At 39.8% G+C, this 24,207-nt stretch overlaps 4 protein-coding genes across 8 annotated transcripts in view; 2 read left to right on the top strand and 2 right to left on the bottom strand.

Moving 5' to 3' along the window:
• The first annotated feature begins 256 nt into the window (after nt 1-256).
• LOC144199328 (solute carrier family 25 member 32-like) lies at nt 257-4,191 on the top strand. Its single transcript, XM_077720883.1, has 7 exons — nt 257-736; nt 1,102-1,252; nt 1,318-1,403; nt 1,589-1,743; nt 3,170-3,283; nt 3,420-3,565; nt 3,649-4,191. The coding sequence occupies exons 1-7, from the start codon at nt 544-546 to the stop codon at nt 3,770-3,772; spliced, it is 969 nt and encodes a 322-aa protein (XP_077577009.1). The 5' UTR covers nt 257-543; the 3' UTR covers nt 3,773-4,191.
• Nucleotides 4,192-4,458: 267 nt separating this feature from the next.
• LOC144199329 (collagen triple helix repeat-containing protein 1-like) lies at nt 4,459-10,749 on the bottom strand. Of its 2 annotated transcripts, none has more exons than XM_077720884.1 (4): nt 10,612-10,749; nt 7,535-7,753; nt 6,483-6,699; nt 4,459-5,165 (listed from the first exon to the last, which is right to left on the bottom strand). In XM_077720884.1, exons 1-4 carry the CDS (start codon nt 10,723-10,725, stop codon nt 5,023-5,025), a joined length of 693 nt encoding a protein of 230 aa, XP_077577010.1. In that variant the 5' UTR covers nt 10,726-10,749; the 3' UTR covers nt 4,459-5,022. The 2 variants fall into 2 exon arrangements, with proteins under 2 accessions (XP_077577010.1, XP_077577011.1); XM_077720885.1 differs by having other exon boundaries at nt 10,654-10,743.
• A 553-nt stretch (nt 10,750-11,302) lies between these two features.
• On the bottom strand, nt 11,303-18,911 carry fzd6 (frizzled class receptor 6). Of its 2 annotated transcripts, none has more exons than XM_077721295.1 (8): nt 18,755-18,911; nt 17,213-17,599; nt 14,738-14,934; nt 14,093-14,672; nt 13,549-13,968; nt 13,106-13,254; nt 12,629-13,009; nt 11,303-12,481 (listed from the first exon to the last, which is right to left on the bottom strand). In XM_077721295.1, exons 2-8 carry the CDS (start codon nt 17,381-17,383, stop codon nt 12,325-12,327), a joined length of 2,055 nt encoding a protein of 684 aa, XP_077577421.1. In that variant the 5' UTR covers nt 17,384-17,599; nt 18,755-18,911; the 3' UTR covers nt 11,303-12,324. The 2 variants fall into 2 exon arrangements, with proteins under 2 accessions (XP_077577421.1, XP_077577419.1); XM_077721293.1 differs by lacking the exon at nt 18,755-18,911 and adding an exon at nt 18,558-18,694.
• A 429-nt stretch (nt 18,912-19,340) lies between these two features.
• The window catches only part of klhl32 (kelch-like family member 32), a 30,155-nt gene continuing 25,288 nt past the window's right edge, over nt 19,341-24,207 (top strand). For 2 of the 3 annotated variants that reach the window (XM_077720609.1, XM_077720608.1), the window contains exons 1-2: nt 19,341-19,563; nt 21,480-21,600. In XM_077720609.1, the coding sequence (XP_077576735.1) occupies nt 21,578-21,600 (23 nt within the window). In that variant the 5' untranslated portion in view covers nt 19,341-19,563; nt 21,480-21,577. Of the gene's footprint in view, nt 19,564-21,479; nt 21,613-24,207 lie in introns of those variants that run through there. The other variant, XM_077720610.1, reaches the window with a different exon arrangement.

Below are 24,207 nucleotides of genomic sequence, written 5' to 3'. Positions count from 1 at the left end.
AAAATAAGAGGTCCACATCTCCTAAGACTACCCGATTTCCTCCACAGTATTGCTTAGTATCCTTAAATGCTCCCGGGACAAATATTATGTATCACAGTGTTAAAAAACACCCGAATGATAACATGATTTTTCAAATAACATGATAAAATACCCCTTTAAAAGTATGATATTTCAATTGGAAATAAAACATTGTTTGAATATTATATATTCAGTAGGTTTACGCGTACACGATGTTTTATGTTGAAATTCTATACCGGATAAGTTGATGAACTTCCGATCAACAAGGTCGACCACTCGTGTTGCTGCTGTTTGACATTTTGGAGAATGTCACTTAACTGCGTGTAACAACACCACATGTTAAAAAACGTGGGTTTACTATCAAGCTTGGGCCCACGATGAGACAATTTCAAAGAAACTATATCGCTGCATCGTCGTGACGACTTGGTTGCTGTGACTATGACTTGTCTGGTAAACATTTTGATAATTTGTGACCACATGTGTGTACAAATTTAGCTTTGCGAGCTACAGTGAACGTTGGTAAGCATGAGCACCGGCCCAAATCATGATGCCATTGGCGTTAGTAGTAAAAGCCCGGCATCTGCAGTGTCACTAGCTGGTCATATCCAGCAGGTTTTCAGACATGTGAAGGTAGAAAACCTGGTCGCAGGACTCAGCGGAGGTGTTGTCTCAACACTGGTTCTGCATCCTCTCGACCTGGTCAAAATCAGGTTTGCAGGTAAGACACGATGCTAAGTATTGCAAGATCTTTATGCTCTTAAATTTTGAGTGGCATTACGACTATAATGCTGCAATGACAAATGCAGGATTTAGACTTGAATGTATAAAAAAAATCTTGAGTATTCTATCATTGTTATCACTGAACAAGTACACATTTTTCTTCCTTCAATATGATTTTTTTAAAAAAAATTCTTCATTAGCTATCTTCACAATAAAAGATCATTCCAAATGTTATTTATCCAAACAGTCACCAGATTTGACATTCTTTAAATATTCCAAGCACAACACATTAACAAACCTTTTATAAGTCATATGTTGTTGTTCTTTTTTTTTGACTGTGAATTACCTTTTCTTTTCTAACAGTGAGTGATGGTTTGGAATTGAGACCCAAATATAATGGTATACTGCATTGTATGAAGAGCGTGTGGCACCAGGAGGGACTAAGGGGACTCTATCAAGGAGTCACCCCCAACGTGTGGGGTGCTGGAGCCTCTTGGGGGCTCTACTTTTTGTTGTAAGTGTGTTACTAATTTACCATCGACATATATTTTGGTTCATGACGCATTCCATCATCCACAGCTACAATGCAATCAAAGCTTATGTCAAGGAAGGCCGCCAAACAGAACTGACAGCTACAGAACATCTGGTGTCCGCAGCCGAAGCAGGTTAGGGTGAACTACGCTATTAGTTAGTTTGGACTAAAGTCTTAATCGGGTAATAATACTCTTTTGTATTGTTCTTCTTCGAAAAAGGCTTAACAACTTGATAAATTAAGTGAATTGTCTCAAAATGTGTTTCAGTGAAATTTCATTTTTTTTGGGAACAATAACCTTTGCTTATCTCCCTACAGGCATTTTGACACTCACCATAACTAACCCCATCTGGGTGACTAAGACCAGGCTTGTACTGCAGTACAGTTCAGACCCAACTAGTAAACAATACAAGGGGATGACAGATGCCTTGCTCAAGATCTATCGCACAGAAGGAGTGTCAGGCCTCTACAGGGTCAGTACACATGTGTTATACATACATTAATAAAATCTAGAATCAACTTGTTAAAATCTGGGTTATGTAATTATGTTTAAACCTGTTTAAATACGCATACGATAAAAACTGGGAAGATGACACAATTGTCTTTTCCGTCAACGCCCTTAGAGGGCACCAAATCCTCACAATTTTGATGCAGTGACCTTTTATGTACAGTAGCAATAAATGTCTCCAAAAGGAAATTAAATGTTCTTTCCATTGGACATTGTGTAACGTAGCGAGAACCAGGCAATACAAAATCAGGCAATGAAGAAATAGCATATAATTACCGTATTTCAGTCTTCGTTTTGCCACCCTTAATTGATCCAAGAAGCATATAAGGGAAACAAATCTCAAATTGTGTCTTAATAAGTGAATATCATCCATTATGGTTGTTACAAATTATTAAATACACAAAATGTGTACACAACCATGTCAGGTTTGAATTATTAGACCACACAAGATAAGGCCTCAAAATGAAGAAAATTCCATTCATTGTCTCATTTCTCTTATTTGGGGAGTTTTTCCAATGATGTGAATGTCCATTGTTAAGCTATCAATCAAATACCGCTACTGTCGATAGCTCTGTGTGTACATTCAGGATCAAGATAATGATAACTTTCACAATGTGAAACCACATTATAAAGCTAAAATTGTGGTCCATATTTAAAAAATAATTACACAAGTCACTTGACGGCTTGTGGCGCTGTCAACTAGCTAGAGCAGGGGTAGGCAAACTTTTCAGCCCAGAGGCCACATTGACTTTAAAAATGTGACAGATGGGCCGGGTCAGCACAAGATACGACACATATAAAAAACTGCATCCGTTAACAGTAAATATGAAACACAAACCGAAATAAAGGACTAAAGTATTAACATACTCATCACTCATCATTAAATTATAAAGTACAAAGTAAAGTAAAAAGGAATGTATTAAGAAATATTAAAATGTAATTTCTAAAAAGATAGAGGGGCTGTAAAACATGAAAAACAAATACAGGTAGACAGAGCTACTGCCACTGGCTACCGCGTGACGGCGCCATCTTGGGAAAAAATAAACCATTATTTGGGCCGGATTAAAAAGCCTAACGGGCCATATGTGGCCCGCGGGCCGTAGTTTGGCCATAACCGAGCTAGAGGGTTATTCAGCCATAGTTTTCACATTGTGTAACTGGGTGTCCCCCACCAAAATATATATAAGAATAAAAAGAAATAAAACTAAATGTTGGTACAGTTGAATGCTGTATCACCATAAGTCCTTTCGACATAGTTCTGTCTGGGCATGTGTTTTTTAAAATGCGAATGAACATTCTCTATGTAAATAAGACCGTGATATGTTGTTTTTCGTTCATTTTATGGTTCATAAATGCATTGAAATTACTTACAAAGTATACCAATGTTAAAGGGTTACGTTCCTGGACTATTTGGAACGTCTCACGGTGCACTGCAATTCATGGCCTACGAGGAACTCAAGAGAGACTACAATCAATACAAGAAAGTTCCTTCTGATGCAAAGCTTGTGAGTCATTTCACCCCTCGAGTCTCAGTTGAATCAGTGGCAAACCACACTTGATGTTCTAGAATATTGCCTGGCTAACTGTTGCACCTAATACTTATCTTGGTTCATTGATCATGTAATCATCGCATTTCAACAGAATCCATTGGAATACATCACGATGGCGGCACTATCCAAAATCTTTGCTGTGGCTACAACATACCCATATCAAGTGGTCCGCGCTCGACTGCAAGACCAGCACAATAGCTATAACGGTCTTATTGATGTCATCAAACGGACGTGGAGGTATGATTTTTTTTTGCAAATGTTTCGTAAAGTGCTCAGTGGATTGCTGTCCGCTTTTGTAATTGTGTATGACCTCTCTGCAGGAATGAAGGCCCGACTGGGTTCTACAAAGGAATTGTCCCCAACTTGATTCGTGTCACTCCAGCATGCTGCATTACATTTTTAGTTTATGAAAATGTCTCCCGCTTCCTCCTTGATCCAAGGTGACAAGCTCCAATGGCAAAAAAAGAAAAGTATGGACTTGAACCGAGTTGTTCAACAGCAACAGTGCTTGGATGGCTAATCATGATGTGAGTATTTGGAATATTAATTTCAGTGAAATGCATTGAGTGTTCCATTGAAAAGGAATGAAATAAGTTTTCTTGTTCCTCTACTGAGTGTGGAATGTGGAGGATTTTTTCCTTGCCCAGTGCTAAATGTTTGCACTAAATATCTAAGATTGGAATAAATATTTGAGGATTATGTGTAACACAAATGAGTATCTCCAAAATTGCAATCGATGCGATCTGAAAATGAGGTATGAGATCAATGTGAGACCTGAAATTAAAGTCTATTTTTGATAATTCAATAGGCATCACTTGTCCGAAAAATATTACCATAAATAAATTTGTAATGAACTGTGTTAAGACTGAAACAAAGACTTTCTCTTTTTAAATTGTATTATTTTTGGGGCTATAAACTCAGAACTGCACACTCCAGGTATTGTCTTTATGGGGGAGTTAAGTAATTAATAGCTGGGTGTATTTGTATAAAAGTTTGAACGCTTTTTGCTGTCCTGTTGTTTTTAAGTACTAAGAATCTATCGATCGTCCATTAGTTGTCTATAGTGTCCATTTTGAATGTGGGCAGTCAAAAGGTTACAAACTTGGACAAAAATCTGCTTTATTAAACAGTGGAAATTCAAGTATATAAAAAAGTCATACTGTATTTTCCGCACTATAAGGCACAACTAAAAGACTTTTCTCTAAACCGGGCAGTGTGCATTATAATCCCTATATGGATCAATATCTTTTAATCATTGTATAAAATTCTCCTTAGCCCGGCCCCATCTAGGTTATGAATAACACAACTCCAAACCACTACCCCTACAGCTCTATGTAGTGGATGCATAAAATAATCCCCTCCTATTACCACTGCCACCACCACTACTACTATGTCCGGTGCCCCCTATACATGTAGCAACTTTTAAGATATTGAAGATGTGTCTTATAGTGTGGTGAAACAAGTACATGTTGGAAATTAATGCAGACAGCACCAGCAAGTGAAAAAAAATACAGTACAATACAGTACGAATGATTGTTTTCCATATAAAGAAACTGGATTATGAAATAGTTAATTGCGACAGCAAAACATTGAGGTTCCTATCAGTGAACTTGCCTCAGTAAACCATATATGCTCATTTTGGAAGACCAGATAGGATACTACACAAAGCTGGCCCCAATCTTATTTAACTATTTTCATTTGGGAAGCTCTTCAATTATAATCCTGGAAACTGAATTCCATCCTGTAGATGCATCGCCACGGGGATAGTCAGCACAGGTCCCCACCCATACGGCCACGTCCACCAACCCTGCTTTGACACCCTCACACAGACCTTCCACTGGTACAAAAAAAAAAAAAACAGAGACAAAGAAAGAACATAAATTGTAGGGAACACTCAAAATACATGGCTACAAAACTGCTGTAATACCATGTGACCGTACCCAATGTTTACTTTCCAATCTCCACAATAGTTGAAACTGCCATGGAAATTAATAGCTCGACATGAACTGTGGTTTGACTTTTAATCATATTATCGGAAAAGCTTACCACAAGTATTGGAAACCTTGTAAAATGTAAAAAAAAAAAATCTAATGTATAACATGAAACTACCTCATCTCATTTTCTGAACCACTTTATCCTCATTAGGGTCAAGGGGAGTGCTGGGGCCTATTTCAGCTGTCTTCGGGCCAGGGGGTGGGGACACCCTGAATCGGTGGCCAGCCGATCGCAGGGCACAAGGAGACGGACAACCATGCACAATCACACCCATACCTAGGGGCAATTTATTGTGTCCAATCAGCTTACCTTGCATGTTTTTGGAATGTGGGAGGAAACCAGAGTACCCAGAGGAATCCCACGCAGGCCCAGGAAGAACATGCAAACTCCACACAGGTGGACCAACCTGAATTTGAACCCAGGACCCCCAAAGCTGTGAGGCTGACAAGGTAAGCACTCGCGCCACTGAACCACCAACATGAACCTAGTAATATTAAATTAGGAATGTTTTTCATATCATCTTTCCCAATGAAACCTGACATTTCTCAAAATTTGCACACTGCAACATTTCCAAACTGAAAGTTTTTGAGTCCCTGATGTTACAATTGTTAATTTGCTTGACTTTCAGTGTGGCACTTTCATTTCCCCAAGGGTGTAATCTGTCTTTTTGTATTGTGTTGGAGAAAACCACTGTGCGAGTGGTTAGTGTGTCGGCCTCTCATTGTTAAGATCGAGGGTTTGATCCCTGGTCGGGGACCTTCCTGTTTGAAGCTTGCATGTTCACCCCAGGTTTGAGTGGGTCTTCTCAGGGTACTCCGGTTTCCTCACAGATACCAAAAACTAGTAAAGTAGGCTGTGTGAGCGCAAATGGTTGTCTCTCTCCTTGTGCCCTGCGATTGACTGTCCATCATTTGAATGATTCCCCCACCTGGTGCCCGTAGATAGATGGGATAGGCTCCAGCACCCCCGTTACCCTCGTGAGGATAAGCCATATGGAAAATGAATGAATGTATTGTGTTACATGTCCACCTATGTTTTAATTATGCAGTCTACAATGCCTATGATATGTTCTTAAACGCAAAAGAAAAACACTTTAAGCTTGGTTGACAATAATAATGTACATACAACACTATAGTTGATTTTTTTCAAAAAGTCATACCTGAAGATGTTCTGTGAATATTGATTGTGGAATTGAGCTCTGGACTGCCTTGGTCCAAGTATATGATGGACTCTATGGGAAGTGGTGCGGTGCACTCTGCTCCATTGAAAGTGAAGTACCAACGCTGACAACACGCGTTCTTGCACTTGAGTCTGAGGGAGCCACTGAAAAGAACTCTCAGGGCACTATCTGTTCTCAGCTTGGTGAACGTGCAATCCTACAAAAGAGCAGCAGGGAATAAAAAATTCTAGCTCACCATTTTATCTATTCATCACTATTCAAAGATTTCTGTTACTTATATGTTCCCTTTCTTGTACTGTATAATATGGAAGTTTGTATTTGTCAGGGCGCCTGCTGGTGTAGAGGTTCACTCTCCTGACTTTGTGGCGGCCAGGCATGGGCTAGTTTCCCACCGATGATGGTATGATTGGTCATTTGTCACTCTGTTCTCTAAGGCTGACTGGTGACAATTCTAGGGTGCAGTTTGCCTTTCCACCGAAGTCAGCTGGGTCAGATTCCAGCAACCTTCGCAACCCTTTTGAGGGGTGCTCGGACGTTTGGTCGCTGGTCTATTGGTCGGCGGCCTTTTGGTCGCCGGTCTTTTGGTCGCCGGTCTTTTGGTCGCCGGTCTTTGCGACCAAACGTCCGGTCACGCTTTTGAGGATGCGTGGCAAAGATAAATGAATGTATTTGTCGATATTATTCGCCAATCTTTCTTGTCTTTCACATCATTAACATATCATTCAACACAACATAGTACAACCTTTATTACAAGCCTTACTTCCCAGAAGACATAAAAAAACACACAGATAAAACCAATACGTAGCTTGATTGTGACTCACAGGGAGAAATGACAATTTAAACTCATTAGAGAAATTCACTTTTCCTGATCTGGTCTGATTAAACAGTGGCTGAGCTTGAGCTGCTTTAAATTCCTTTTACAGATTTTCATCTATGTCGTATTTAGTACAATTATATTTTTCCTGACAACAATATTTTCTACCTGGCAAAGAATGTGACTGTATCAAATGGGTTACAGCAAGTGTACTTACTGCAATTTTTCCCAGGTCGATCCCATAATTCAAGGAGTTCCAGGCACACTGTTTGTAGTTAGGCCTCCAGGGTTCCTCAAAGATCTCATTGACACATTCACCCTTTTCGCCTTTGAGGCCGTCACGTCCAGGGATACCTGGCGTCCCCGGGATGCCATTTGCGCCGGGGTTACCGTCTCTGCCGGTTGTTCCTGCGGGACCCTGCATGCAGCTTCCATACTACAGGAGCAAGCAAGTTTGCAGTGAGAATGAGATCATTGTATAACTTCCTGCTTCCTGAGTGTGGTTCATGCAGAGTGGCAACATTACATTAACCAGCTGTTTTGTCGATAAGAAGCTGGACTAGTTATTTTTAAATTTATTCGGAAAAGAAAGGAAAAATAAACTCACTGATCTGATATTTTTATTTTTCAATCTATTTAATCAGAAATAACCCATTGAGATTAAGATCTCTATTGGAAGGGTGACCTGACCACATTCTTTTGTGAGGTCAAATCCAAGTAGGATGGAATGGGACCAACACCTTAGACCAGCTGAATAACTTAAGACCATGTTGTGGATCACATGTGTCAAAGTGGTGGCCAGGGGGTCAAATCTGGCCCGCCACATATTTTTGTGTGGTTCTGGAAAGTAAATCATGAGTGCCAACTTTCTGTTTTAGGATATTAAAATGAGTATAGATGTACATTAAATTTCCTGATTTTCCCCCAATAAATCAATAATTGTAATTTTTTATCATTTTTTTCTGTTTTTAGTTCGAAAATAATTTAGTAAAATAAAAAAATATATACAAAAAAGCTAAAATAAACACTGTTTTAGATCTTTAAAAAAACTGAATACCTAGGGTTTTTAATCCAGTTCTTTTAATCCAGGTATTTAAAAAAATCTAAATATTATGTCTAAAACATTAACGCGGCCCGCGAACCAACCCGAGTCTGACACCCTTGTTATAGATGATGTTCTGAGAGTTTAGCGGTGATATTTCCTAATCCAGCTAAATCTAATTGATACAAAATCCTGCAACCAAGGGTTTGAAAAATGATACATTTGTAATTTGAGTCAAATACATACACAATTCTGCAAAAAATGCCATAGAATACAATAAGCAATACTTACATCATTAGGTGACTCTGAAATATCTATTTATAGATTTATATTGCTATATAGACCACCTAAAACTGTCCTTTTGACTTGTAATAGTTTCATCCTATGCCCATATATTAATGCCTAAGGGACGTGTGTGCTTAATGTATTTTGCTCCAAAAGCAAATGTGGAACAGTGAGGTGTATATATCCAAAATACATTAGGTTTGTCGGGGAGGCTCAGGAGATGAGAACAAAGAGCTCCTAAACCACACTCAATGAGTCAGTTTCAATCCCTCGGGTGCTGTCTAAAACTGTACTTCAGAAGATGAACATCTAAAAAATTCCTTTATGTAGAAGGATTTGTGGTGTTCTCATTTCAGCTGAGGAAAACAGATGGCTATAGTCTGTTAAAGTCATTGAATGGCTTTTGAAGGTAACATTAGCTTTATAGTAAAAATCTGATTTGGTAGTGAATAAAATATTTCAGCGGCTATTTGATTTTGAACAAAATCAAGAAAACATCTCAGGTTTTAAAATTTTCTGAGCACAAGAATGAATGGATTCACTGTTCACCTGGCCAAACTACTGACTTATAGGTGGAACTTTAATGTTTGCATGGATTATACTGAATGATTTTTAACACAGCCCATTAATGTAAAATGAAGCATAAAGGCAGTATTTGACTGTAGGTGCTGAGAACCAAAATGCATTTCTTGCTTTAGTACAGACCGATATTTAAAGTGTAAATTGAATGCTCGGAATGATGAAAACAAAAGGGATTTATGATTGCCATGCTTTTTGAACAATAAAAATTGTGATCCTTTGGATTGCAGAGTTCAGTTTGGGTTTCCAATATCACTAAATGATATTATAGAACAACTTGCTGTTAAGCATATCCTTCCACCGTAGTCAGAAAAGTTCAGATTGTGTAGGCTACCACCTTTGGAAGATTAGACCAAAATGGTGCGTTTGGGCTTCTATGACTGAAGGGTGTAGACGTTTTAATAAGAAATTGAGGGAGGGGACAGGGTCTGGTAAGTCTTAGCAAAATAAACAGTTTCACTTTCAGTAGAGGGGAAGCCCGGCGGATGAGTGGTTAGCGTGTCGGCCTCACAATGGGGGACTTGAGTTCAAATCTAGGTTGGTCCACCTGTGTGGAGTTTGCATGTTCTCCCCGGGCCTGCGTGGGTTTTCTCCGGTCACTCTGTTTTGCACCCACATTACAAAGACAGGCATGGTAGGCTGATTGGTCCTTCTAAATTGCCCCTAGGTATGAGTGTGAGCGTGAATGGTTGCTTGTTTCCTTGTGCCCTGCGATTGGCTGGCCACCAATTCAGGGTGTCCCCTGCCTCTGGCCTGAGGTCAGCTGGGATAGGCTCCAGCACCCACGGCGACCAGAGTGATGATAAAGCGGTTAAGAAAATGAGATGACTCTCAGTTGATAGATCCTCAACAGAGGACAGGGTAGAGGATGTATGAATTCTATTCCACCAGAGGCCACCCACTATAGTACTATGTGTACTAATACAAGAATGCTAGGAGTGTGTAGGGTGAGATTATAAATAATAGTTTAAAAAATTATATATTTTTTACACCCTTTGCCTCTTTAATTATATATAATTACAACATTGATATACAGGCACATGCTTTGCTTCCTATTTGGCATCATTCTTGACAATAAAACCTAAAGTTTAAATAAACTACATAACAATCTGACATTTTTCCAAAACTGCACCTCGTAATGCACATCAACACAACCCCTTGAGGGAATTTTCTTTATACCACATGGATTTAAGTTAGTATATGCATCAACAATAAGATATCCCAAACATAAAAATGCACTTTGCTATTTTTTTAATTAGTTTAAATGTTTTATACAAATCAAATGTGAGGCTCATCTGAGGCAGAGTATGGCTGGTCTTCCACAAGGTCCCTCACTTTGCAAAATGCCACATCACTACACGTCAATCGAGCTATTTGCAATCTCTTACCTTGTCAGCATCAGGATCCTTTCGGTATGCTCTACTTCTCACCTTTTCCACACCATAGACGGGTAAAGTCACGCAGGCAAGCAGCAGTAAGAAGCGCTGGACAAGGAGAGACATCGTCACCACAGTGTGCAAGTGGACTCTCTAACAAGGAACTTAGGGAGCATGAAGCCGCTCCAATTTTCCACTCTTTTAGTCCAGTGGGGGAAGGACCAGCGGGAAGGGGCCAGTCAACTTTCTTGAAGTAACCCTTCCAAAGCAAACAACTCAGCAACAGCCATGGTGTTCATGTGAGCGTCTCAAAGTTGCCAAATGCAAAAGCTATTCATTCATTTTCTGAACTGCTTATCCTCGCAAGGGTCGTAGGGGGGTGCTGGAGCCTATCCTAGCTGACATGGGGCACAACACCCTGAATCAGTGGCCGGACAATTGCGGGGCACAAGGAGACGGACAACCATTCACTCACGCTCAAACCTAAGGCCAATTTAGTGTCCAATCAGCCCAACCATACATGTTTTTAGAAATGTAGGAAGAAACCAGAGTACCCAGAGAAAACCCACGCAGACACGGCCCGAACATACAAACTCCACACAGGTACAAGACCTGGATTCTAATAAAAACCTAATCACTCAGTCGGCGAGCCACTACTGCAAAACCTGTGCTGTGATAATGGAGATAATTAACAGATCCCAAATGAATGGCATACATCATTTTTTTATTTATTTTTTTAATGTTATACTATAAAAAAAATCCTTAAAAGCCAGCAGCAAGACAATGTCAAAGTATACAATAAAATGCTACAGGACACATTATCCGAAATAGATGATTGGACAAGAATTCCCTTTAAAACAACCTCATCCATGGCCCTGACACTAAAATAGCAAGGTTACATACATTTTAAGAAGAAAAATAATAAAGGAGAACAGCCCTTACCCAACAAACAAGACAAAAGAAAAATCTTCTAAAGAACTACAGTGTAATCTGTTTTATAAATAGCTCCGTAGCAAATTTGCAAACGTATGCTTTCGCAATAAAAATAAGTACTAGCCTCTGGTCACCAAATAGTTTTGTTTCCAACAACTGGTTTCACAACAGTGATGCCAATGATGAGATCACAGAATTACTCACGTTAAACATCTATCTTGGTTAACCATAAAAGATGTGTTTCTCAAATTAATGACACTGAAAATAGCTTCCATATGGCCAACCAACAGTTTACAGATGTATAACAGGAACAAACAGCAAAACAAATATACATTAAGCAGTGTAAAAATACAAACAAAAAGTTAATGATCCAGAGATCTTCTTACGCTTTTTAATAGTAGGTGGCTTTTAACCTTCTTAATATGATGGTCAAAACCAAAAAACAGCAACTAATGTTAAAATGCCCAGTGTAGTGACTAATTCAGTGATAGCAAAAGGTCCACTGAGTATAGAAGAAAAAAAGTTGGGCTTCAAATCAGCCCACATATAGTATTAAAGTAATTGGCAAAGAGCTTTATAGATAAAAACGTTACTAAATGACTAAATATCTTAATTTTTTTTTTCAGGGTATGGGTATACCACAAAATGAAATATCTTGCGTTTTGGCATTTGTTGGACTTTAAGAAACTTTTCCTGAACTGTACAAAGCTATCAGCTAAATGATACAATCAAGGTCAAGTGAAGTGAAGAGCCTGTCGTCAGTCTAGTGGTACATCCTTAAAACATGGTGTATCAGCAGTTGCTGTCCTTTATGTTTTCTCTCTCCTCACACATATCGGGCACCTGCTGGTTAGTGGTGTCATCGATGCTGGGAGATGTGCTTAAAGCTGAATGCTGGTACACAATTGGAACTGGTCTGACTTCTGACTGTGCACTCTTTGGTGTCATTCTAGGTCACAGACAAAATTAGTAGATATGCAAACTGGCTTCATGAAAACAGTAATCGCAGTAAAAAGCATGCAGGTTTTATCGTCCCGTAATACAATCTTTAATGACAATAACTGTATTTTATTTTATTTAAAAAAATGTATTTTACCTTTCATCTGGTACTCTGCTGTGTGAACTCTCTGATTGACAACTAACTTTACAAGAACTCCCTCCTTTGCTACGTCTCTCTCCCGCTTCTCGCTCACGATCTCCATCTTCACGCCTGGAGCTTCGGCTAGAAGTCCCCTTGTCCAAGTGCTCCTTTATGTAGCCTTTTGTTTTGGACTCGTGATTTTCCAGAGGTGAAGTTCCTGCACCAATGGATGCACTGGTTGGTGTGGCACCAGTGCTTGTCCCCATAGACTTTGAGATGACCTTGAGTTTATGTGAGGTTGACTTGTAGTGCTTCTTCTTGTGCTGGACACGGCTGTTATGTTTGAGGAAGAACTCACAGGACTCCTGAAGTACCCGCCGGCTCTCACTGATAGGACTGGGAATCACAAAATGTAGGGAAATGAAGCAAAAACCTAAAAATATCTGTCACAAAAGACCACCATCATGACAACAGAACCAAAATATTCTTTACTCTGTTTTGCGGGTCCTGTTGAAGAAGTAGGCCCACTCAGAACAAGTCTTTTTGCTGCTGACCCAGAATACTGCAGATATTCCTACAATCAGGGTCATCAAGTACTTTACCAGGAACAGAGAGAAGTCAGGACGCTCATGCTTGGTTTTCTGAGAGGAAGAAAAACGATCACCAATAAAGCTGTGAACACTTACCGTTTATGTAACACAGTACAGCAGAAAAGTAAGTGGTATGTGAACATAATGTTGGCATAGTTCACTGTGGCATGGATTGGAAGTTACATTTGGAAAGAATTGTTTATGTTATTCAGGTGAGCAAGACAGTTCAAAACTGCATGTTGGAGGGATTTGATAATTTCCTATGTTGGCCATCAAGCGAAATATTGGAGCATTCTTATGTCACAACTCAACTATTTATTTGAAGACTTAACAATCAAGACCTACCTTGTGTGAGCATGGAATGCTGTATTCTTGGCAACGGTCATTGATCCATGTGTTCTCCCAGATGCTGCGTTGATTCTGTTCGTATATGTAGCAAGCTAACAAGGTAACCAGCGGGACCAGGTAGAGGCAACTGAATACACCAATGCGTATCATGAACCTCTTGAGTTTTTCCTGGTTGCGCTCATCGTGCTGGATAACCTGCCGCACGTGATTAAGGGAAATTATGCCCGCAAGGATGAGGAAGAGCCCAACTATGACGCCCACACACAGAGGAGCGATAACAAAGTAGCGCAGGGCCTCCAAATCATAAAGTCCCACGAAGCAAACCCCACTGATGTTGTCCCCTTCGACCTTGTTCAGAGCTAACAGCATGACGGTTAATGCCCCAGGGATACCCCAGGCGACAGAGTGGAACCACACCTGAAGACAGAAGACACAGGAGACCTTTGATTAACATGCAACATTACCCTTGAAGCCTAAACCTGTCAGAACATGGTAACATCTTTTCATCTGCTGCATTTTAGAAAGAATCTTTCAATCTTACCGCTTTCTTCTCGATGGCTTCGCAGCTCCATTTGGGTCCAGCTGCCAGGAACCAGGTGATGGTGAGTATTACCCACCAGACAATTCCCGCAATTGAGAAGAAGTAAAGAAGCATGAAAAGAAGTGTGCAGCCTTTGCTTTGAGAGCCCAAGACAACTGTGTCCACACTAGTAGAATGGACTGCCTTGCTGCAGGCTGCACTGTTGCCAAGCAGGAAGCCAATGAAGTATATGAGTGAAACAAAGCTGTAACAAACAGCATAGAATATTATGGGGCGCTCAGGGTAGCGAAAACGTTTGACATCAATGAGGAAAGTAAGAAAGGTGAAGAGAGTGGCCGCCAAGCAGATGATGGAGCATACGCCAATAAAGCTCTTGGCAAATTCAATATCGTGGGGTTTGAAATACATATTGGAACAAGGTGGAGCACAGTCTGGAGCACCCAGGAATGAGGCACCGTGGCCAGATTTGGCTTTCAATTGCAGTGGACACCAAAAGCCCAAGTCCCTCTTAACAGATGTGGAGATCATTGGAGTGGTTGCAGGAAGCTTAGAATTGTCTTGAAGAGCACAGGAGTCAAGTCTAAAACAAAAGAAACATTTAAATGATCTGATATTGCATAATTTCTGTGAACATGCGTGTCTTACTTGTCACACTGTAGTTCTGGAGGCCAAATGATGCCAAAAATCTGAATGTTCTCCAGACAATCGAACATAACAGCCTCACACTCCTCTTTGCATGGATGTAGCACCGTGTTCTCCTCAGTGCATTCTGGGAAAAATGCCTGGCACAGGAAGTGATGGACATTTGGAGAACAACGAAGAGTCGCCAAGGGCATGAATGGCTGCAATGACAACGACAGGAATATTTAGAAATGGTGTTTTATTTGTATTATGAAATCGCTTCCTATTTACTTAATGATCCTGTAAAATTGGATTAAACATTCAGTTTTGCACCTTCAACACAAGAGATTTGTTAACTGTTAATTTGGGATTAGTTGGTGCAGATTTTTTATATATTTTTTTTCTTACTTTGGATCTGTTAACTAGCTTCTTTAAAATGCCAATACTGTAATCCCTCAAATATTGCGGTTAATGTAGACCAGACATAAACAAATCGCAAAGTAGGGTCCCCCCTATCATAACAACCTTTTTTTGGAAAGTGGGAAGAAGCCAAAGTACCTGGAAAAAACCCACGAAAGCCCTGGGAGAACATGCAAAATCCACAGTAAGGACTGGACTGGGATTGAACCCTCGACCCTGGTACACTGAGGCTAAAGTGCTAACTACTCCTCTACCGGGGCCGATGAGTTACTGACTATTTCAACTAATTGAAAAGTCATCCTTTGCCCTGAACCAACAGTCCACTAATATTTGTGACCATAACAGACATCAACACAGACTGCTATTCCACCTTTGATACCCTTTCTGAAATACAGTCTGATAGTTGAGATCGCTGAGGTCTGCATGCTTTTCACACAGAAAATATCCTTGTTTCTCTGCAGTTAATGTTGAGGAACCCCAGTGGATTTCTCTTGCAAAGGTACGAACTGTTTTCACAGGGTTAGCAGTTAGTTGGGTTTTCTATTCAACTATTCTACCTCTATCACTATTCAATTTGAATAGTCTCAAATTATGCTTCTTTGTTAAAAGTATGTTACTGGATGATTTAATCCTCTTTATATTTTGACACTTCAAATCCAGCCAGTTGAATTATGGGCTATGGGATGAACCAGGGAACCTCTATTTTATAAAGTTGGTTGTGAAATACTGAGTTGGGCCCAGGTTTAATCTGACGCCAGTTCGATTACTCGTCTAGACATAATTCATACAAGGTATGATTATATACAAGAGAAGCTAGAGATTAACAGAGAGAGTGTATTCATTCTGGTATGCAGCAAGGCATTGTGTGACAGTGGGCGTGCCCATCCCTTTCCTGAACAAATCAAAGCCTCCACACAAGAAAGTTGATGATTAGTTGCCTTTGGCTGAAGCTGATGTGAAACCAGAAGCCTTTACCTTTGCCAGATCACATACACAAAAGATTCCCTCAGCACATAAATCATCACTCTTGCCATTATAACATCTGCAATTCTATACTACAGCCTTTGGGTAGAAGATATGATGTAACTATTGATGAAATTAAGGGCTTCTCATACTGTTAAAATGCCATGCACTATTCTCAGACTGAAATTCAACTGGATTGCAAACGTGTGTACAGTATTTCTTCAAACACATGCCAAGTAAAGAAACAATGTAGGCACACTGGGAAAAATACATTAAAAAAATACTTTAATATTTTTTTTCTGTATGGTATTGTCTGATTTGAAATAAGTAATACCATTTTGCCCAAGTTTGGACATTCCTGTGTAGTTTGCATGTTCTCCCTTGCTTGCGTGGGTCTTCTCTGGTTTCCTCCCACATCTCAAAAACATGCATGGTAGGCTGGTTGAACACTTCAAATTGCCCCAAGGTTTGAGTGTGTGCGTGAATAGTTGTGCCTTGTGATTGGCTGTTCATTGATTCAGGGTATCCCCCTCCTGGTGTTCATAGTCGGCTGGGATAGGCTCCAGCACCCCTGCGACTCTTGTGATGATAAGCAGTACAGAAAATAAATGAATGTCTATACTATGCTTTAACAAAGCGCAAGAGGAGAAATTGGGACTTTGTGTTTGGTCTCAGGCATTTGTAATTTTACATTCCTCTTGCTTCGGTCTTTAGCAAAATAATTCATAAAACAACAGTGTGATTGTATAATGATAGATAAGCAGAGTCTACAAGTAGGAATACATATGCTATTACTTACAGTTCATCTTTCCATAACATCTATATGGCAAATCAAAAGCATGAAAAAAAATAATTGAGGAGCCAGCCTCAAAATCATTAATGATTGTAATTCCTCTTATTAAGCAATTAAAACACGTACAAATGCAACACAGAACACACACATACACACACGGCAAACGTACAATTCTAAAATCAAGTACTACTAAGTGGAATTAATTAGAGAATTTACATATAAACTACTCCTCTACTTACGGAATGTTCAAGTTACGAAAAAGGTTCTGGAACCAATTAATTTCATAAGTAGAGGTACGACTGTATATACAAAAAAAGACTCACCTCCATTTTAAGGGCTGCATCATCCTGATCATAATGCTCCATCATGTTAGGAAAGAAAGTCATATTGTAGGACATTCCAAGGCACCGATGAACCTTAATGGGCTCGCAGGTAAAGAGGCTGTGAGCACAGCAGCGTTGTAGCCAAAGCAGACTCAACAGAAGCAACATCATTATAGTAATGGATCACTGGGAATCCAGGGAAAAAATGTGAAAGACTTGTTTCTTTAAGATCCGTTTGAGGAGGTTTAGCATAAATAACACCCCTGGTTCTCACTGTTCCACCTATCCCGGGGTCATCTCAGTGGAGGTGATGACAGCAGGAGAGGGTGTAGCTTTCCCATTAGCCCACTGCATGTGTTTTCACTTAGTGAGAGGTATCCAAAATGCCTGGAATTAAAAGAAATCGGCAAAACTATTACACATTCAGCATCGGATACTAATATATACATTGTTCATAAAATCCATGCAATTGTACACCTTAATGGCACAGTCATGTAGAATGTACAGTCATCCCAAAAATAAATAATACATACTTATTGTGCTACCATAAAGAATTGTTCCCCTGAACTCATGATACACTATCATGGCCACCATCAAATATATCAAACATATATATTGGCCCCAATTAGGTGAATTGGCACGAAACTTTCTGTTTCTAAGTAAATCCTGTATTCAATTAGGTTTGAAATTTTAAAAATACACAATGCTTCAGAGGCAGCCCAGCAGCTCAGTGGTCAGCGAGTCTGCCTCACAGAGACCTAGGTTCAAATCAAGGTCGTCCCACCTATGTGGATTTTTCATGTTCTCCCTGGGTTGGTGTGGGTTTTCTCCAGGTACTCCAGTTTCCTCCCACATTACAAAGACATGCTTGGTAGGCTGATACGACACACTAAATGGTCCCTAGGTATGAGTGTGAGCATGAATGGTCATGTGTCTGCGTGTGCCCTGCGATTGGCTGGTCCACCAATGTCCCCATGCCTTTGGCCCAAAATCCGCTGGGATAGGCTCCAGCACCCCCCGCGATCCTAGTGAGAATAAAGCGGTTAAGAAAACGAGATGGGAGATGAGCTGAGACAATGATTCAGTTCAATGAAAATCTAAGCTTTTTTGAATAATCGAGCATGAATGTTATTGTTAATGTAGACATTCTTAAAATACCGAATCTGGAAAACCACTCTGTGTTAAATGTATTGTAAATCAGAAAAAAATATTCATATATATGTATTCTGTCCCTGTTAACATATTCGAATGTGCAACCCACAGAAATAGGCTAACAAAACATGCATTTCAATCAAAGCAATCTTAACAGTCTACTCGAGAAAATTGAGTAATAAATGACTATTACCATTCCGAGTAAGGATCGAATATTGCAGGTTAAAAACCGTAGATATCGTTACGACGCCGTTTGATGGCAATTTGAGGGAGTGTGCTGTAAACATTGCTGCCTCCATTGCCAACCACGGAAAGGCGGCCCATTCCAATTGAGCTCAATGCACAAAAGTTTTAAACAGCGAAAAGGGAGGATTAAACAAACAAGCTTACCAACAACTGTTATGAAGCGAATTGGTGCTGTGCTAAATACACTGATGGATTGAGGAGTAAATCCTGAATGAAATTTGATATTCTGTTTCCTGAAAAGACCCAAAGCGCTCCATTTGGTTTACTCCAACCCCGCGTTGCCTTTGCGTCCATGGGAAGTTTCTGTGTTACTCTTTTCAGAATGTAACCTGGTAAGAACTGCAGTGGGTAAATCTTATGGAAAATTACCAAGTAGGGGTTTGTTGTTGGATGTTTGTGTTTCTGACTTGTGTATGTGATCAATTTAAATGTGGTTGCAAGCCCCTTCATTTAAAATAAAGCAAGTTGCCATTGCATTGATTATGAATTGTATTTAAAAAGGCGATGTCGTGATTGCGAATTTAAGTGTACAGTTTTTTTAACTCCCCACCATATGTCTTTTTTTTCTCAAACTTGTTTCATCTAATATTATTGTCCGTGGAAACAGAATCTAGCCAAGCAGCGGAAAAATTGAGAGTTGTACTTTTCGAAACTCATGACGCCCCCTGGTGTCCATACCTATATTGCTTTCCCCCTTTTCGTCCACATGGAGACGCTACGTCTCCCTTTTTGTCCATATTCATGTGACCACCATAGAGGCGGAGTTCTGTTGCAAAAATTCTAAGTGCTACAGTCTGTCACTAACACATAAAGTGTTGTTGACAGACAGACTCGATGCGCACCTTCGGGCTTACTGCTTTTGCCTACTGATGTGGTTCTACAGAAACGGGATCGGACATTATCATTGTCAAAGAGGATTCATTCGTACGAGGACAGGATACTGACATATGAGGTGCGTAAGCTGTAGCACATGTGACAACATGCATTCCTGAATGTGATTGTCTACAACATATAGTATTGTGTATGATTTACTTTTCGGAGTAAGGCGCTGGCCTGTTGCATAGAAATCATTTGACCGCTGTAAGCTTTTGGAAAGTGCTAGTCCAACCACGGTCTACTTATGAGGCAACACAAACCTCCTACACCATCACTCATCATTTCGTGATGTATTCGAGTATAAATTCGTATTTTTTCCTTGTCTTAAACAAAATACTATTATAGGGAAAATGGCTAACTTCATGCGATCATCAGTGCATTTTGTTTTTTAACATATGATTCAAGCACCTGTATACTATCACAAAAAACAGGAAATACAGCCCAATCTGTAAAGCCGACTTGTTTGTAGAATTAAATTGACACGCTCCTTTTCCAGTTGTACTAGAGTTATTGTATTTAATTCAACAATCATCCATTGTTCGTCATTGCAGATGCCAAATGGCTCTTTCTCAACCTCATCTGTCAGATGCATTTGTCTGTAGCCATGCATTTGAAGGTCACTCTTGAACGGATCAATAACTTCATCTTGCCAGGAACTACTCTGTAAAGGAAGATGAGATCAAGCCTACACTTTTGCTTATACAAACAGATTGTTAATAGCCATATGAGAATACCCTACTCTGTGGAAGTTTTTCAATCAGTGCTGACATTAATGCGTTACGTAATTGCTTGGTGTCCTACCGTATTTTCTAGCATATAAGTTGTATTTGTACTAAAAAAATGATGACTGAAAGGTGCGTCTTATATGTGCACTTGGTTTACCAGCAGAGGTCAGCAAGTAACATTTACTATTTGCTGGTTATTTTCAGTTTAGCAGTAAGTAAACCGCCATTACTGGATAAATTAATACCCCAATAAAGGTAACATAGTTACATAATCGACCGGAGGCGGTCGATCAGGTTTTTTATTTTATTTTTGTGACTATTTTCACCGTATGCTTTTTTTTTGTGGGAAAATCTCGTAGAATTTTGTAGACCATTATTTTTGTAAAAAAAATTTGTAAATCTGCAATACAAAAAATATATTTTTGTACTCCCGTGATTGAGTAAGATTCCAAGTTCCTAAAAAGAAGCATAAACCACTAAAAATGAACCAATTGAAAGAGCCATTAATTTTACGACGCAGACGGGGCCCAGACACTTACAGAATCCTAGCAATGTAAGAGTTCTGTTGATCGTCGATGCGATACCGTAGTGACACAGCAGGGGGTGCGGACAATCTCGCGACATTCGTCATCTAATGACGTCATCTAGTGACCAGCCAATCATGAATTTTACGACGCACAGACGGGGCGCAGGCACTTATAGAATCCTGCCTATCAATGACCTCCGGTCGAATAATGTGCTTTCCATTCACACAGTATCTCATAAATACAACCTAGGATGATTTCTCTTAAGATTTTCCCTTCAAAGGGATATGGAGGTGAAACCTGTGAATAAGGGGGTGGCTTATACGCGGGAGATTGTAAAATTCAACGATTTTAAGGAAATTTTAAGGGTGTGGCTAATACCCCCTGGGATATGATGCAATACACATGACCAATCTGACATTTTAATTGAATTATAAATACAAGGAATTCTAAGTTATTAGTGGAATTTGACCGTCTGTGTTTTCAAAGTGCTTATTATTCCACTCAACAACGTAAAACTGCCCGTCACTGTCACAGTGTGGCTTTTCATCAACACCACCCCTCACACAAGAAACTCAAAGAATAATAATGGTCAGTGTGTGAGTCAAGTGAGAAGTTGACGGTGTGACATAATGGTTGATGTGCAGTTGCATCTTTTCACTCATCACACAGAGGCTTGCCACATTGCATTTGTGTGGATTGGATGGACTGACAAAAGCTGACACTCTCTTCTGTTCTATCAAGCTGATGTGTGTTGCCGGCGTGGAGACTTCAGACCTCAGGAGACATATATCACCTCCACTCGACCTCTTCACGAGACCCTTCATCCTGTGTCCAAGGGCATGCCTCCTGAACCCGGCCTCAGGTAATCAAGCTGGTCAGTCCACACAACCTGAACAGTCAATGTGCTTCTATTGGCAGCTGCCAAGCCCCGTTGGCCCCATTTCAGGAGTACTGTTTTACTATTAACAGAGTGTTTCTGGGGTGAATGTGATTCAAGCAAAATTAATATAAAATGTAAAAAGAATAAAAATAGCGTAGGACAATTTAAATTAAACAGTTATGATCATGTTTTTACATTAATTGAAATATTGTCATTTTGCAAACTATTGAAGAAGTAGAGCATAATGAAAATAAGTGTATCCTTGCGTTTCACTGTCAGTGATTCCACCTTGTGTCACGCTAAAGTTGCACATGCATGTTGTGCAATGTGCAAATGTCGGTCCATTGGGATATTTTGTCGAATAAGAAGCAATGAAATTCTGTGAGTTTCTGGATTTTTTAAAAATATTTAATCCAAATTGTGATCCGTTTTGTGCTACTTGAACTTACTTTAGAGCAACCTTGGAAATGACAGGATTAGTTATTATTGTTATTATTCAAAACAAAAGACTGGTGGTTTTGTGGTTTACTTCCCTTATGCAAAAAAAATGAAAAGTAAAATGGTAACGCGATAAAGGCTACCTATTCCAAATCGATTGCCACGCTGAAGTCGCACAAGACCAGTCATTCATGGAACTCGGATAATTCACAATGCTGTCGTGTTTCCAAATTCTTCTGGTTTACAGTGCAGTTGAACCAAGATGGCGGAAGCCGTAGCGGTGATGTGAATTCCGAGGCGTTAAAATTGGAATTTTGGTACTTTTCCGAAATGATTGCTTCAAAAAAATGTAAGTGACATTTTTGGGTTTTCTGGAGTATAGGGAGGTTTCCAGATGCCCGTTGTTTGCGTTGCTTTTCCCGATGAATGCCAACAATTCGGGAGTAGTTGGCAGCTTTGTATTGGATTCAATGTGATGCATGGTATTACCTGTGAAAACAAATAATTTCTAGTCGTCATCTGGCATTAATTGAATTGATTGAAACAATCTCACAAGGACAAATATTTGTAGTGAGCTCAGATATACGTACATGTACATAGAACGTACAACTGAAATCCTGTACATGTTTATTTGTTGGCATTGTGAACTGTGATAGTAAAATTGCTTCGATTTTCCACTTGGAAGACCTGCTGGGGAAAATGGTGAATGGCCTTACACATCTATAGCTCTTTCCTACCTTCAATGTATTCGAAACGCTATGCCACAATTTCCACATTGACGAGGATATATGACAATGATATACAAGAAGACACAAAAAACAAGACCTTTATATCAATCCAATTCAGATGCAAGAAACATACTTTGTTCATAATAAAGGAAACCTTGAAAACATGCCATTTGTGAAACAATGATGGCATTTTCATTTATTTAAAATGACTTCCTTCACATGGGCTCTTCCTGTGAAGATTCTGTTGTTGAAATGCCTCATGGACCACTGAACCCCCTTAATAGGTGGAATACTGTGAATTTCATTCTGAATTTACCATGGTTACTAAAATGACAGTGTTTGCCTGCTCTAGGTCGCTGTCTTACAGTGCTGTCACTTGATTATGCCTGCCAATATGCACTTAAAAAAATCAATTTTTGGGGGGGATCATCCTTTACATTGAAACACTCAGGCTACATTTTTCCCCCAACTGATTTTACCTCTTCCAGACCAAGGACATAAAATGCTGGATTGCCTTATGTCTTATACGTGCACCATAACAGTTTATAATATTCATATGTTTGTTTCATTCATACCCTTTCTCTTCCCCTTTCACTTTATAGCCATGTATTTACATGGAATCATTGGAAGGGACTCATTCATTCATTTTCTGAACCTCTTTATCCTCACAAGGGTCGCGGGGGATGCTGGGGCCTATCCCAGAGGCGGGGGACACCCTGAATTGGTGGCCAGCTAATCGCAGGACACGAAGAGACAGACAGCCATTCACTTTCAAACTCCTACCTAGGGGCAATTTAGAGTGTTCAACCAGCCTGCCATGCATGTTTATGCAATGTGGGAGGAAAATAGAGTACCCGGAGAAATCCCACGCAATCTCACGGAGAATATGCAAACTCCACACAGGTGGACTGACCCAGATTCAAACTCAGGACCCCAGAACTGTGAGTCCCACACATTAACCACTCCTCCGCTGGTCAGCCTCTGAAAGGACTTACTTTCCAAAAAATTCCCTGACTCATTGGTAATCACACTTCTGGACCCACTTACAAACACATGCATTCAAACCCACTCACTGCCATTATTCGCTGTCCTACACCCAAACACTAGAGAGTGTGTCGCCAGGCAGGCTGCAGTAGTCACAGGAATAGCTAACACAAAATGGACAGAGACAGATTTGTATGGACTTTGTGGCATGCTGATGATGGAGGCGTAGAAGAGGAGAAGGGTTATGATTTTTTGTTTTAATTCACCTGACTACTTTATAGCATACAGCACTATGTACTTGGTAATCATTCAGAGGTTCACTCTGACATATTGACTTTCCCAAAGAAGCATATCCTATAAATACATCATTAAATAGTGTTAGGAAATATTATTAATAATAAGAGGCACATTTCATAACCAGACGTTGGCTGGCACAACA

The sequence above is a fragment of the Stigmatopora nigra genome, chromosome 7 (assembly GCF_051989575.1).
Source record: "Stigmatopora nigra isolate UIUO_SnigA chromosome 7, RoL_Snig_1.1, whole genome shotgun sequence".
Lineage (NCBI taxonomy): Eukaryota > Metazoa > Chordata > Actinopteri > Syngnathiformes > Syngnathidae > Stigmatopora > Stigmatopora nigra.
The sequence above is the reverse complement of the archived record's forward strand: the minus strand, read 5'-3'. Positions and strand labels throughout refer to the sequence as shown.

Excerpts from the sequence above, each read along its gene's own strand:
- LOC144199328 (XM_077720883.1), top strand. The coding sequence starts at position 544 with ATGAGCACCGGCCCAAATCATGATGCCATTGGCGTTAGTAGTAAAAGC. Across the intron at positions 737-1,101 it reads GGTCAAAATCAGGTTTGCAG|TGAGTGATGGTTTGGAATTG; the intron begins GTAAGACACGAT and ends CTTTTCTAACAG. Across the intron at positions 3,566-3,648 it reads GTCATCAAACGGACGTGGAG|GAATGAAGGCCCGACTGGGT; the intron begins GTATGATTTTTT and ends ACCTCTCTGCAG.
- LOC144199329 (XM_077720884.1), bottom strand. The coding sequence starts at position 10,725 with ATGTCTCTCCTTGTCCAGCGCTTCTTACTGCTGCTTGCCTGCGTGACT. Across the intron at positions 7,754-10,611 it reads AGGATCCTGATGCTGACAAG|TATGGAAGCTGCATGCAGGG; the intron begins GTAAGAGATTGC and ends TTGCTCCTGTAG. Across the intron at positions 6,700-7,534 it reads TCGACCTGGGAAAAATTGCA|GATTGCACGTTCACCAAGCT; the intron begins GTAAGTACACTT and ends GCTCTTTTGTAG.
- fzd6 (XM_077721295.1), bottom strand. The coding sequence starts at position 17,383 with ATGATGTTGCTTCTGTTGAGTCTGCTTTGGCTACAACGCTGCTGTGCT. Across the intron at positions 13,010-13,105 it reads AACAGGACCCGCAAAACAGA|TCCTATCAGTGAGAGCCGGC; the intron begins GTAAAGAATATT and ends TGTGATTCCCAG. Across the intron at positions 12,482-12,628 it reads AGCAGAGTACCAGATGAAAG|AATGACACCAAAGAGTGCAC; the intron begins GTAAAATACATT and ends TCTGTGACCTAG.